We start from the raw sequence: 15141 nt of genomic DNA, 5'->3' as shown, positions 1-15141 counted from the left end.
TGTAAAAGGTCAAAGCCTCTTCTCCTGTGTCCTGCAAAAATCATCAAAATTCACACAAAATCCAAACTTCTAACAGAGCTGATTGTCCACCAAGTAAATCAAGTATTTTTAATGATTCATTATCATATAATTGTCATTATACAAAAAGTACAAGAGCTAACCGTCTAACTTGCTTCAAAACATGAAATGCACACTTTGGCCGGTTGCTGTAGAAACAAGGCGGTGCAACATTGTGGCCTCTGTGAAGCAAGGCCTTGCCTAAAGTTTATATACAGTAGAAAGCGAACCGTTTTTATTGTAGAGCAATTACACACTTTGTATAGATGCATGATGTATGCAAAGAGAATTATTCTTTATATCTTTATATCTTGGGCAATTTAATAACCTTTTAATTGCTCAAGGCTTATTTGGCCAATCCGGTTACCTCGGATGTTTTATTTTTTGAAAGTATTCAGCAAATCAGGACTCTAGTATCTGGTTCAAGGAGAGCGAGAGAGACTAGATGGACCTCAGGCATTTTCTGCCTCCGACCATGACACCGTCTTCCCTCTGCCTCTGCAGGAGTCAAAGTGTGGTTCAGGCCATGGAGGAGAGCTATGAGGTGGACCTGGTCTACATCACAGAGAGGATCATCTCTCTCTCTTTCCCTGCCGGCGCCGAGGAGCAGAGCTATATCACCAACCTCAAGGAGGTGGCGACTATGCTGCACTCCAAACACGGCGAACATTATCTGGTGAGGAAGACCTCTTGACAACGAGCACCTCTCAGTGTTTCCTGTATTTGCTCCTATATGTATTTTCATGTTTGTTCTCTTTACAATTTAAGATGCTCAACCTGAGCGAGACAAGGACTGACATATCAAAGTTAAACCACAAGGTACACACACACACACACACACACGTATTTCTCATTTAACCTCATGTATAAAGAGAAATGAAACCACAAAAATCAAACTTCCCATTTGCTCTCATTGCTCCTGCCCAGGTTCTGGAGTTCGGCTGGCCAGACCATCATGCACCAGCGCTGGACAAAATCTGCAGCATGTGCAAGGCCATCGACACATGGCTCAATGGTGACCCACGCAACGTTGTTGTGTTACACAACAAGGTAACGCAGAAATTGTGAAACAAATGTCCAGGAGGCACATGGAAAAAAAAAAAGCAAAAGTGTGGAATGTTTGGTTATGTTTTATCTCGTCCGCTCTGAGGCAGCTGATCTCATAAAATTCCATACTAAATCACGCAGTTATTGAATTCTTATCGTCAAACAATCCATTATGTCCTGTTCAAACATACAGTAACTGCAAAGTGTTAGTTCACCTTTTCCAGATGGAGCAGGAAAAAACGCCGGCATTTTCCCCCGACTTGACAGATTTGTGGCTTTTCAACAAACAAAGTGATCAAATATTATTAGGTGATTTGTATTATTCCAGCAAATGTAATTCCTGCAGCTTGCTGACCAGTCTATCACTTCTGAAGCTGTACAGTATTTGTTCTTCTGTCTTAACATGTATAACAAATATCTTCGAATAATTTCGCATGCACAGTCCAACTTTAAATCACCTGACTTGACAAAAGTTTGTATTTTCTTCTGCTTCTGTGTCACAGGGGAATCGAGGTCAAACTGGGGTTGTGGTGGCGGCGTACATGCACTACAGCAACATATCCGCCAGGTATCAGTTTCATTTTTTCATGTCATGTTTTTAAAAAGATGGGATATTTACAGGGAAAGTTGAGGTTTTAAAAAGTTGCATGAGGTTATGACGTCAACGCCGACTGACCACTGCTTCGTGCCACTGTTTGAGTGGACATGCCAGGGACAACAGGAAAACCAGGTTTTAGCCAGTTATCAAAAGGCTCACCTAGTAAAATCTACACCTGCTTAAGCCTGCGATAGCTTTTTCAGCAGGAAATTAAAGTTTACCTGCTCCCAACTGCTTTTTTTGACTTGGCTGTTGGATTTACCTTGGATTTACCTTGGATTTACCTTAGTGGCACAAACTTATTGAACAGCTCCCATTCCCTCTGGAGCTAAAAATGTACATTTTCTAGATGCACTTTGGTGTGCTCGAGTGAGCCGTTTACAAACTTCAGTTTCCAGCTGTGAAAGTTTAGCGTTATAATGAATTCTGTCTCTGCTGGCAGCCATGTAATCAGTGAAAGTGATTGTCCGGCTCTCAGGTAAGTCCCTGGAAAGCATGGTGCATGCAGCACTGAGGCAAAGCCAGTGTTGATAACACGTCAATACCTTATACAACCACACTTCAAAAAACTGAACTATCCCTTTATAGCTCCCCCTAATCTCTGAGGTTTTGTGCCTGCACATTTAGGCCCCCGGGGTCTGAGACCTGAGCGGTCTTGACTGAAAATTGAAAACTGATATGATTATTATGGCAAAACACTGAATCCAGTCAGCTTATTTTCCTGGCTTTGAGGGAAGAAGAGCTTTAATCTGTTGTTGCTCTTTAATGCGGGCAGATGTTACCAGGTGGGATGGAGCCAGGAGGATTTAAACTGTTTTAGTGATGGTCAGTCAGTCAGTCATCATCTACCGCTTTATCCTCTGCTAGAGGGTCGCGGGGGGTGCTGTGCCAATCTCAGCTACATCGGGCGATAGGCGGGGTACACCCTGGACAGTGTTTTAGTGATGGTGAAGACTGGAATATTTTTCAGTCTCAATCTCTTTATATTTTTTGCTTACAAAAGACAAGCAGTTGTTGCTCATTTTTAGACCGTTAAACGCAGCCTAGTTTGAAAGTTTAAAGCTCTAATATCTAACTGTGTGTCATTCAGTGCTGACCAGGCGTTGGACAGGTTCGCCATGAGGCGCTTCTACGAGGACAAAGCACTTCCTGTGGGTCAGCCATCGCAGAGGAGGTTAGTAATTACCTCACTTCCTGTTTGGGTTCACTGCTCTGCTACTGTTGTTTCTCTGCACCCGAGGATGAAAACTATGGTAATTATTCTCAGAAAAGTGAACAACTGAAGCAAAATGTTGCAAATAAGTTGGAACTGAAGTGGCGTCACCTCCGAGTTGAGTAGAGAACATGAGCACGAACATAATTCAGGTTAGCCATTGTTAGCATTAGCAGTCAGAATGCTCTACATGCTATTTTGCACACACAAACATTTGTAACATCGATTAAGAAATTGTATGACTGAATAATTATGAAATGAAAAGGACATAAGTGCAATTAACAGTAAAAACAGCATGTTTTTATGATTGAGATACTAACTTTCTGAGTGAGTAGTTGTGTAGGAAGTGACAGTTTGCTAGGTCCTGACATCTCTTGCTATGGTTGCTACACCATAAAAATTACAGCTCAAATTGAATCAAAACAGATTGTTTCTTGTTTATTATGTTGCAATATCGCTGACACTTCTTCAGTGAATATTACGTGACACACCATAAGATACACCAGCATAAATACGATTTTTGCTTACAAGTTAGAGAGGCACTGTGGGGTCATGAAATTATTTCCAGAAATTAGATTCAAAATGTTTGCAAACTACCACAAGTCAGTAGTCGCTGCCATATTTTGTTGTGTTTTTTGGGGTCAGGAGCTGAAATGTTTGGTAAACCAAACCACAAAATAACAAAAACAACCGAACTCCATCAGTCTAATTTAGTTTCAGAAGCATTTTGAGGAGGAAATGCTTTCCTTTTTTTCCTCCTGTTTATCTGCAGTTTCATTTTAATTGGGATAATTGTTAGTAAATGTCACGGCACGGACAAAGGCCATCCGTCTTGTCTGTCTGAGGGATTCCACTGGTGTCTCTTGGGGAAGCTGCCCAGGGTTTAGTGGCAGTTCATTCCTGTCTTCTAAGGATATCGGAGCATATTTTCACCCAATTCTTTTCCATTTTTAGCAGTGAGTGTGTTGAGATAATGCCCTTTCCATGAACAGAGAGAAAAGCAGCCTCAAACCAGAGCAAGTCAAGCCAAGCAGAAGTGGTTTTAATGGGTATTTAAACTATTTTTTTTAAGTCATAAATCTGCTCCTGACATTGTATTAGTCCCCACTGCATTATTAGACAGTCAGCTGCTGAAAGGCTTAACCCACACAGTGTCTCTCTCCTTCACCTGCTGTGAGAGGATTCTTGACATGACAGTCTCGGAAAGAGCAGGGGAAAAAAAGAAGAAAAAACAAGGAAAACGCCAAGCAACTCAACACCACTTCATTTTGTGAATTAGGCAGCCAGCCAATTTCTAACAGGTCTATAGGCTTGCCCTCTGCCCTGCTGCTATTTCCTGCTTTGGATATAATTACCTCTGCCCCCTGGAGTCTGCTAGTATTATGGTCTGGAATGTGTGACATTATCATCAAGAGTAAAAGATGAGCTCAGTTCGAGCTATGAGAGCTTGTAAAAAGTTTGGATAATCAAATTGACAGTAAATACACACAAATCTGCATAAGAGCAACAACATAACAAGACTGTCTAACAATACGATCAAGTTAATACTTGACCCATGTACAAAAAGCTATGTGTGATATGGCCAGTGGTATTATTATGGTGGATTATGGAGAAGTAAATGAGCTTCAGCTATAAATTAAAACAGGAAATTGATGTTGCTGTACATTCACAGGTTTGATTGCCATCCAAGTATTAAAGAAATAGACAAAATTATTCTTGCAGGGTCTGTAGCCACTGTTTTATATCATGCATTAGCTTTGTGTGATCTTACCATATTTAAGTGTGTCGTTATAGCTCAATGATTTCTGGTTTAGGTTTAAGGTGCAATATGGGTTACAGCCACTACTCCTGCTACTTTTGGAGTGTGAAATAAATGCTCAGTCGAGGTCTCGATCACAATCCTGAACCCAAAACGCAATGCAGAGTCCAGGGGGAAGTATAGAGGGACTGGTAGCAGATGTGCAGAGCTGTGTGGGTTACATAAACACAACACACCAAAGTCCATGGAGAATATTGTCATTTTTACATAGCAGCACACAGGAGTTGTTGATCCACCACTGCCCCTATAAATGTGTTATTATGTGACTGGTTACCTAAGTAACACAAACTTACCATACAAGGAAGTAAGTAGACCAGCAACTCTGTGTTCCTGTGAGCTAAAACGTGGGTTTTATCTATGGGATTTGGTGCAGGAGAATGAGTTGTTAACAAACTTGAGTTTTCTAGCAGGAAATACTGATTTACAGGCATAATATCTTTAACTTGTCGACCCTTTTGTTAAGTAGTGTCCTAGTCTGAGTCTGCATCACAGAAACAAAATACCTTAACCTTAACTATTGCTTTAATATCAGCTCATTACTTAATAAAAGACAGAACATCTGCACGGCTTGTGATTACAAGCCCCTTCCTCCTCTCAGCACTGCTCTTGTGGTGTTCCCTGCTCTGTCTAATTGAATTTCAGAGGTGAAACCATATGGCGACAGACAGCAGAGCAAGAGGGGGGCGGGGGGTGGGGGGGGTGGACTGCATGTGTCGACCCGACGGTCAGGGTCACGTTCGGTAGCATCGTCATTATCATCACTTACAAGCAGACCACACTGACTCCAAATGTGCACCCCTCCAATGTCGCCTTTCTACTGTGACATTTGCCATGAAGGCTAGGGTTAGTGGTTAGTGGGATTAGCTGTGTGGTTGTGAGCTTATTAAAATTATGTGTGTGGATATTAAATTTAGTAAATCCCAATTGTCTATTGGATAAACACAACTCGGTATCACCCAAATTAAAACCACATCAAAACTTATTAAACTATAACCTATAGCTTATAACACCTTTGTGACCTCTGAACTAGTGTACTGTGTAAGCAAGTATCATTAGGTCCGTTAGCATTACACCTGATCGCGTTCCTTTTGTCAGCACCTATGCAACAAGATATCACGTCTTACTCACATAAAAGTAAACTGTAGTGCTTCATTTTAGGGAATAATATAATAAGTGTAAATTAATTGGATCAATTTAATTCAGGTTTATTATGTTTTTCATCTTGTTAAACCTGATAACATGATAAACCTGACAAATAAAACTCGATACATTTTTGCCCTCATGTAGTATTGAGGTGTAGTTGCAAGATTGCAATTCAGTTTAACAAGCAATGCAACTTTTTGTGACTTTTTAATTGGTATTTTGTCACAAGGTTCCATAACCATTAAGATTTGTAGTGTAGGCACTCAGCATCAACAGAAAAACAAAGTTTAGTCAAACACAAGACATAATTGTATTACTATTTATTTGAAAAATACAATTTAGAAGTGATTCACTTCTCTTATATGAGCTTAGATGACATACTTTTACTTTTTTTACTTCTATTTCATATTTATGGAACCAACTGCAAATGCGAGAAAGAATTAAGATTCTAGAGTTTTATATTCCATGTCATGTGATTAGTGACTTTAAACCAATGCACAATTATTTTAAAGCCAGAGAAAGAAAAACAAGATGCAGCACTTTGTATCGGAATTGACCACCTTTTGTATTTTATATGATTTTTTTCTTTATAAATGACAAAAAAAACCTGAAAAACCTGCACAATATACCTATGACCCAACTTGATGTTTGCGGCATGAACAGTCTTTGACAACATCTTTACGACTCTGCCTGCTCTTCCTCTGTCTCCAGGTACGTGCGCTACTTCAACGGCCTTTTGTCGGGACACATAAAAATCAACAACAAGCCTCTGTTCCTGCATCACGTCATCATGCACGGCATACCTAACTTTGAGTCCAAAGGAGGTGAGTATCTCCCTCTTCCACAATCCGCAGTCACAACTGTGTTCCTGCTGCTTTTTTCTTTTCTTAGACCATCTCCTTGTTTTACTTCCCTTCACAGGCTGCCGTCCTTTCTTGAAGATCTACCAGGCAATGCAACCAGTCTACACATCAGGAATATAGTATGACAACTCTTATTCCAGTTTAAAGTGGTTTGTTTTAGTTTTAATTCAGGGGAATGAGAGAATCAATACATTATTATTTTTTTTTATTATTATTAACACAGTAATGTACAAGGAGACAGCAACACCAGTATCTGCATCACAATTGAACCAGGCCTGCTACTGAAGGGAGACATCTTGGTAAGAGCTCAGTCGCAAAACACTGAACTTTCTCCAGTTTCAATGTTCTTTTCAAGTGTGGTTGTATGAGGTATTTCTGCTTAGGCCTGTGTATCGCCACCAGTTTCCTGAATCAATTTGATTCCGGTTCACAAGGTCTTAATTCGGTTCGATCCACGATTCGATTCTGATTAAATTTGGAATATTTCACTAAACATTTTTACAGAATTTAATACTATCGATAATTTTTTTTCTTTTACATTAACAACCGAATCCAAAGCAGTTACATGAATGTACTTTTTATTCAACATGACCAGCACGCTGATCACATTTTTTACATACATAATAGCGGCGCTCTAAAACATGCATTTTATACAATTTTGAGTGTGTGTGTTCAGCACTTTTCTCATCTTTCTCATCTAGATTGTATTGTTGTGGATGTACGTGTTGTTTTTTGTATTATTTGTGTTGTACCAAGGGACTGCGGATGCAATTTAGCAGTTATGCTAACTCTGGCGTATTTACATTTGTATTCCACACTGATGTTCACTAAATGTGCAAAAACATACTCAAGTTTCCATTCCATTTAATCAGTTTTTCCTTGTGTTCTTGCTGGCAACCATGTTGTCAGTGAGAGCAAGGTTGTCAAGGTTGATTGATTGACTGATTGATTGATATACTATGTCAATACCTCACATAACCACACTTGAACAATACCTTTAACATGATTTCTACTGAAAGAAAACATGCATTATTGCTTGCAATCTTCATAAATACTTGAAAATGATCAATAGAAAAACAACTAAACTATCAATTATCAGAATCAGAGTGCAGAGATATGGGCTGGTTGATAGACAAATTAATATATTGCTGATTTTTTTTCACCGCAGCTGAAGTGTTACCACAAGAGGTACAGGAACCCGACCAGAGACGTGGTGTTCAGGGTTCAGTTCCACACCTGTGCCATCCACGACCTCGGTGTGGTCTTTGGAAAGAGCGAGCTGGACGAAACCTTCAAAGGTAAGCGCTCTCTGGGTGTTCTCCACATGTTTGTGTTTGTTCCACCATCACTTTGTAAATCAAAAATCAGAATTTTCACTTGAGAGCAGAAGTGTATTATCAAAAGAAATGAAGAAATATCTGAAAACAACTCAAAGGCATCACGATCGCAGCAATAACTGTTGACTAACTAAACAATAAGTGACCTCAGGGCGTAATAGACTCCAGAGCTGATCAAGGGTTTATTTGAATTCCCACGTGGAACAGTAGGATTTCAAAAGCTATTTAGTTGTTCTCTGTAACCAATGGGATCTGAAAAATGTGGATATTTTTCAACATTCCCTATTTTCTATATCAAGACATTTGTGCTTTGCTGCAGCACAAATTCCTTCCTCACATTTTAGGACTGAATAGGGTCCTCTGGTGGTGAAAGCTGCATTTACTTACAGAGGCATAACATCCAATATGAAGATTTAGAATAATAATTTAACCTTTAGATTTAATCCACATCCAGATTTAGGTTTAAAGTTAAGTTGACCATTTAGACTTAACCTTTAATAGTTATATTTAGATTAAACCTTCAGGTGTAAACGTTATATTTAACCAACTTATACATTAAAAATTTGCTTTAAAACATTGCCGCTTTCAGCAGCCACTTACAGAATCTTGAATAAAACGAATGAAACTAATTAATCTAAACATATTTATTATTAAATGTGTATTTGTGAGCACGTATCATAAAACAACAATAAAAAAGGCCCTACTGTGTGCCTGTGCAGATGAGAGGTTTCCAGAATATGGGAAGGTGGAGTTTGTCTTCTCGTATGGCCCGGAGAAAATCAAAGGTAAAGGTAAATCTTCAACTTTCTTACTGAAATATCACTTCTAATACTTTTTTTTAAATTTATCGTGGCCTCTTTCTGTGTTGAGCGTCTATTACCCATCACCTCTCGTGTTCCGCAGGATTGGGCCACCTGGAGAACGGGCCAAGCGTCTCGGTGGACTACAACACCCAGGATCCTCTGATCCGCTGGGACTCGTACGAGAGCTTCAACCAACAATGTGAGGACACTGCGGACGGCGACCAGGGTACGTGCAAACGCACACACAAAAACACACCCGCACTGGCCACTTTATTAGGTACAGAATGAGGCAAAGGGTGATTTAGGTGTCTTTGAATGTGGCATGGTTTTTGGTCGGAGTATTTCGGATTCAATGAGATTTTCACGCATAGAGAAGGGTTCGAAAAAGAGGAGATATCTAGTGAGTTGCAGTTCTAGACAAAGCTAAAAACAGATGATACACCAAGTGCCAACCACTTTATAAGTTGTCCTCTGTACCTAATAAAGTGGCTGATGTAGAAGAAAACACCTAGAGGATAAGTTTTGTGGTTGGAACGTTTGTGTTTTAATACTTGTACATTAATAATTGAGATATAAAGCAGATCAATATAGATTAATTACCAAACTGGAGAAGATAGATTTTAATTTAAGGAGGTTCGACATTTAATTGCTTTGCTATTGATTCAGTGACTTTAAAGTGATGAGTACATGGAAAGCCTTGTATGAATGGCTACAAAAAAACAAAAATTGTTTTAATTTTGAAGCCACATTACATTACAAACACACCTTTGGGTAGTTTATAAGACTCCTAATGTTACACACTTAACCTTTAAAAGGAAACTGCTGCCGTTTGTATTGCATGATGGGAACGTGTCACTAATGCAGTTGCCACAGTTGAAATCCATGCCGTGATGCTTCCTCCTCAGGAGGAAGCATCATGGCTCCCCGTTTTCACCCACCTTTACTCCCCACCCTTACCCTCACCCACACACACCCTCCCCCGACCTGTCAATGAGGCCTTTAAATAGCTGCTGCAGAAATAGGGTCGCGTCAGTCGCCCTGCTACTGGCTGCAGACCCCCCCCCCCCCAAGCGGGGGTTGTAACTTGAAACACCAGCGACCCTACTCAGTGTCCCATAAAGTGCTTAAACCCACCCCCATCCGCTCACCTGCTTTTGCTTCTGTGCAAAAAGTTTAACACGCTGTCACATTCAGGGATTTGGGACTCATACAATAACAAAAAATCTCTGTTAAGAGAAAAGTGTGTACATTCAATCCATTGTCAAAGGATTAAGTCGCAGCTCCACACGGACTCTCCCTGTGTTTCTACGTATAGCAGCGTATAGATCTCGTGTCACCTGGTGACATTCTCGCACTGCACACAGGAATTGATTTGTCAGTTCAAGTGGGGCAGAGGCAGTGGCAACATTAAACTCTTTATAGGTCACATCTTCAGGCTTCTTACAGTATTTGTTGTTGGGTCAAAGTCATATTCATTCATTTAATATCGCAAAAATCTACAGATTTTCCTTCTTTTTTTTCTCTCCGATGTTTCTATAGTTGGTGAAAATAAAAAACCTCATCAGATTGCCTAGGTTGTGCTGGGAAAAAAAGGATATAAGACATTATATTGCACATCCTTATAGCCTCTTTATATACGTTTTAACAGAGTAATGTAAAAAAGCAGCCTAAATGCTCTGTGTTCTAAATAGTGATAACTAAAACACAAAGAAGTGCCCACAAAAAATTAACTCCACTTAACTCTAAAAATGACTCAACAAACCTGCTCATTCAGCTGTTTGATGTCCTCACCTGCTGCTGTATACACACAAACGCTCCCTTACTAGGGTCTGATAGTACTGCTTGACAGAGCCCATTTTCAGATGAATAACATAGCACGCACAAAAAAGACATCATTTATGTTCACAAAGAACAAACACAGGCAGAATAGTGACAAGAATTAAGCAAAAATGTCCAAACGTTACTTGCAGTGCAGCTTTAAAACCAGTTTAAAGACAAATAGAATATGATAGCATAGTGGATTTAAGAATCTTTTTCTTTTTTCTGCTGACCTAAATGTCATGCATACTTGCAGACACCGGCTAACTCAGGCGTTTACACAAATGCTGAGTTAACACAGTTTTGATCGTTTGGTTTTTGGCTAAATATAGACGATAAAAACATTTTCTTTACGTCCTCAAACGTCAGCAGTAAATTGTCAAGTGTTGGTGTCGGACACCGAATAAAGAGAGTTGCTTCTGTTCAAGGAGATTTCCAATGACGTGATCAAATTTAGCTTTTGAAAAATGAGTTTCTTCTGTGTTTATATTCATCTGGCTTTGTTCTTATAGTTAATGAGTGCATGCAGTTTATGAATGGATAAAGGAAAGTCTCTCAGTGGGATTGTCTTCATTACAGGATAATTCCTGCAATAAAGTGAAACCATTGACAGCATCATAAAATATCCCATCTTTGCTCCATTCAGGACATAGTGTTGCTACTTAAGGAGACTGACAGTCTTGCAAGGTCCCTTGGAAACTCTTAGGGTTGATGAGATTCATGATCACTGTTGTTAATCTGAGAAATTTGCACAAACAGTTGAGTCAGGCCTTGGCAGCCATTGTGTTGCTGCATCCACTTTTATATATGGGATTTTTTTTATAGCTTTGCAAAGACCCATTTCATTTTTATGAACATCCCTAGAGAACTGTTGCGGTAATTGCTGTGTTGGAAGAAGGTCATTGGGAATCGCCAGGATTGCAAGTTTGATCCTAATTGAATGGGCAGCAGTGTTCTCAGCACTCAGCAGAAAAAAGCTCTCCGCCAGTTTATTCATTTGTCTAATTGCAGCGTTCGCTCTTGCTCTCTAGACGTGAGAATCTCGGCGGTTCAGAGGGAGATGGTGCAGGAGTCAGGTGGCTATTCTTTACAAGGACTGGGCAGAGAGTACCTCAGAAAAGGTCACACTTGTGACATCAATGACATAATAACAAGCAGCTTATGCTGCCGGGATATTTTGCTGCAAAATCACTTGGTTTCATGTTGTTTCATTTAAATATTAAATGCCCTGGTATACTTACGCACACATGCTGTGTGCCGAAGTGTGTCGCAAATCTCGGACCCTGGTATACTCGCGTGTCAGAGTCCTGTAGTATCCGACTTCACCATCGGGTGGTGGTACACGTCTGGATGCAGGGAAAAGGACGAATAAGGGCACTTTTTGGCAACTGGAATACTGGCACTGCTCTTTACAGGGCATAAAAGGGGCTGCTAATGTTTACAGTATGTCACACACAAATGAAACCAAGTGACACACTACTCAGTGATTATGAGAAAAGAAAAACACATTTTTGGCAACTGAAATGCTGCATATTACTGTTTGTACTAGCCATTTACAGGCATTTCAACAGGTGAACAATTACTCACTCCATTAGGATACTTTCTTTATTGAAAAACAAAAAAAAACATCCTTTATTGATTTTAATTACAGTGGACATCAGACATACCAACCTGAGTCGTATCTTTGCTTTTACCACAGACAGAACATACTGTGTGTTTGCACTGTACGACAGGTTTAATCCAGAGAAAAGCAGCTGTGATAGTTATTTGAATTCCAAGATACGGCTTAAATCAGTTTCTGGCAGAAAATCACTCTTTGGCACGATGCTGTCTTTCCAAAGTGGAGTCCCCATTAATCATCTCTTGGTGTGAACACAGACATTTCGGTCCATAGGTGCAGGAACTCGTTTAAACATCTCGTCGTAGTAAATGATACTTTATGCTTTATGTTTTAAAAATAACTAATAACGTAACCGTTCTATCAACAGCATTTAAACAATGACCAAAACGACTTTGGAGTATATTTCGGTCACACATATCCACAAGGGAAATAAGTGTATTTATAAGAAGGTTGTAAGTCGGCATAGAGAGAATGTTAATCAGGTGTAAAATACATGTTTGAGTAAGAGAACTGAGATGACCACACACTGATGCCACATGAATAATGCTGATACTATAAGTCCCATGACAGAATGGCCTATTTTAGTACATGGTGTACACACAAAGATAGACTCTGTCCAATCCAGACTTGTTTATTAGTGCCTCTGTGAAACGACTGTTTTCGTCCTGCAGTCTGAACGCATCCGGGGCGCCACTAACTAAGTCCAGTGACCTTGAAAAAATCCCGTTGAGAGGACTCAACGAAAGACGGCAGTCTTAAAGGGGGTCGGCGGGATTAGTCAGCTTAGAGTTGTGTGTATTTCACGGTGATGCACACGCTCAGTGTAGAGAGGTGACTTTAGTTTTCTTCCACTGAAGGAATTTGTTGTGTGTTGCACTAAAGCAGTTGTCTGCATGTGGTTATTGTTTCTGTGTGTGTGTGTGTGTGACTCATGCAGTATTTATAGGCTTGTATATTCTTCCGTGCAGGCTTGTAAGTTTCTGTGCATTCGTGTAGGTCTTTTGCAGCGCACCTTGTGTTTGTCAACTTGCCTTTGCTCCACTAATAGCCCTGTGCTCTGGGGCAGCTGTCGACCTGGAGGTCAAAGCCGTCAAAGACGGCACTGTTTAGGCTACCGTGCAGCTTCTCCTGCAGCTCCTGCGGTGCTTTATGGAGGAGACACGTGAAAAGTGTTAAAATACCAATCCAAATGTGTGTCTGTTTCATTTAAAGATACAAACAGAATCTTTTATAAAATTACAAAATTAGCCTTTAGCTCAACTCTAAACAAAGCAATTTCCCGGGAAATTAAGCAGGAATTAGGCAAGAAATTTGCAGTTTGGTCTTAAAAAAATGTTATTTTTTAAATGAACTCTGGACTGATATTTATATTTGTATATTTATAATGGAATTATTATTATATATTCTGGTGTTGCTGGTATACTAAATTTATACTGGAGTAGCATTCATACAACACTAAGTAGATTTTAAAATCCTTCAATCTGGATAATCTGTACCTCGGTCATGTCTCATTTTTGAAACTGAAGCTGCTACAGGTCATTTTGGCCACAAGTAAAAAAAAAATGTACGTGAAAATCCAGGGATTAACATGACTGCAAAGTCTGATTTTGCAGTGTATTTGACAGAGGGTGACAAAGGGAGATTGGCTAATGCTGTATATCTGCATAAATAGGGTTTTTTCTTCCAGGTCAGTCACAATATGTGCCCTAATAGAGCTACGGATGTCAGGTGACTTGGTTTCTATGAACGTAAGATGCAGCATAAAAAGAACAGTGCTGGGTTCAACTTGTGATTGTTCACTGTGCACTTTGAATCCACAGAGATCAACTTGTATATCGCAAAACTTGACAGACTGAATATGTCTGATCTTTATAATGCCCCCTGGTGTGCTTTTTACCAGTTTGGAAACAGTCAGTGAGGACTTACTCAAGAGAGTCACTGAAAGTTTACAAGCGCCTGGAGAGAAATAAATGGACTGGAAATCTGACTTTATGACAGTAGCGTTGTTGTCCCTGGAAATCTAATCCCATAGATACCACTTTTTGGTGGGTGTTTGATACCAATACCAATACTGATATTGATATTTTACACAACTTTCTGTGCTGATGCCTTTTCTACCTAGCTACGCACAAAAAGTTTTGAGTTTAAAATAAATCCACACCGCTGACATGTTGACAGCAACCTGGCTTACATGTGTGCAGCCCTCTCACATTCTGGTTAGTAGACATTGATGGTGCGTGTCTCTCTACACAATCTGTACTTAGTGAGGTATTTATGTGAGTGATATTCAGGGGTTTTAGTCTGCCAGTATCATACAGACACTCGTCTGTGCATTTACATGCATGTTGAAAGTTGATGTTATGTCATGGAAACAAGTTAGTTTGACAAAAATAGACCTAGTCTTAGTCGGACTATCAGACCTAGATAATGCGATTCATAGTCAGAGTACTCTGGCATGTATATGTTTAACCGGACTGGAGTTGGACTTGCCGTTCAGCACCAACATTTCCTCCACGGTCTTTGAAGCGGAAGTAGAATTGGACGACGTACAAAACTGCAGTACTGTCCCACCTTTCGGACAACACCGCAACCACACAAACCGTGCTCCATCTCATTTGTGTCACGATTAGCATATGCAAGAGGTACAAAACACACAGAACCACACACAACACGATCCATTTCTGCGTGTTTTTCTGTGACGTAAAGGTCAACAGGAAACTGATTCAATAAACCCACTAGCTTATAGTGAAATACAGCGCCACCTACGGAGACGGAGTCAGACATACACGGCATGTATACTCCAACTCTGCAAGTTGTCCGAT

The 15141-nt window shown here is 39.9% G+C and overlaps 1 protein-coding gene across 13 annotated transcripts in view; it reads left to right on the top strand.

Annotated features, from left to right (window-relative positions):
- Positions 1 to 15141, top strand: part of tns1a (tensin 1a) — a 110421-nt gene that overhangs the window by 69144 nt on the left and 26136 nt on the right. For 9 of the 13 annotated variants that reach the window (XM_058612346.1, XM_058612340.1, XM_058612344.1 and 6 more), the window contains 11 exons: positions 562 to 733; positions 826 to 876; positions 985 to 1107; positions 1608 to 1672; positions 2793 to 2876; positions 6589 to 6701; positions 6799 to 6859; positions 6964 to 7039; positions 7909 to 8038; positions 8797 to 8868; positions 8981 to 9106. In XM_058612346.1, the coding sequence (XP_058468329.1) occupies positions 584 to 733; positions 826 to 876; positions 985 to 1107; positions 1608 to 1672; positions 2793 to 2876; positions 6589 to 6701; positions 6799 to 6859; positions 6964 to 7039; positions 7909 to 8038; positions 8797 to 8868; positions 8981 to 9106 (1051 nt within the window). In that variant the 5' untranslated portion in view covers positions 562 to 583. The remainder of the gene's footprint in view (positions 1 to 561; positions 734 to 825; positions 877 to 984; positions 1108 to 1607; positions 1673 to 2792; positions 2877 to 6588; positions 6702 to 6798; positions 6860 to 6963; positions 7040 to 7908; positions 8039 to 8796; positions 8869 to 8980; positions 9107 to 15141) is intronic. The other 4 variants (XM_058612348.1, XM_058612341.1, XM_058612337.1 and 1 more) reach the window with 1 other exon arrangement.

This window comes from Solea solea, chromosome 2 (genome assembly GCF_958295425.1).
Source record: "Solea solea chromosome 2, fSolSol10.1, whole genome shotgun sequence".
Classification (NCBI taxonomy): domain Eukaryota; kingdom Metazoa; phylum Chordata; class Actinopteri; order Pleuronectiformes; family Soleidae; genus Solea; species Solea solea.
Note: the sequence above shows the minus strand (reverse complement) of the source record. Positions and strands in the feature narration are given on the sequence as shown.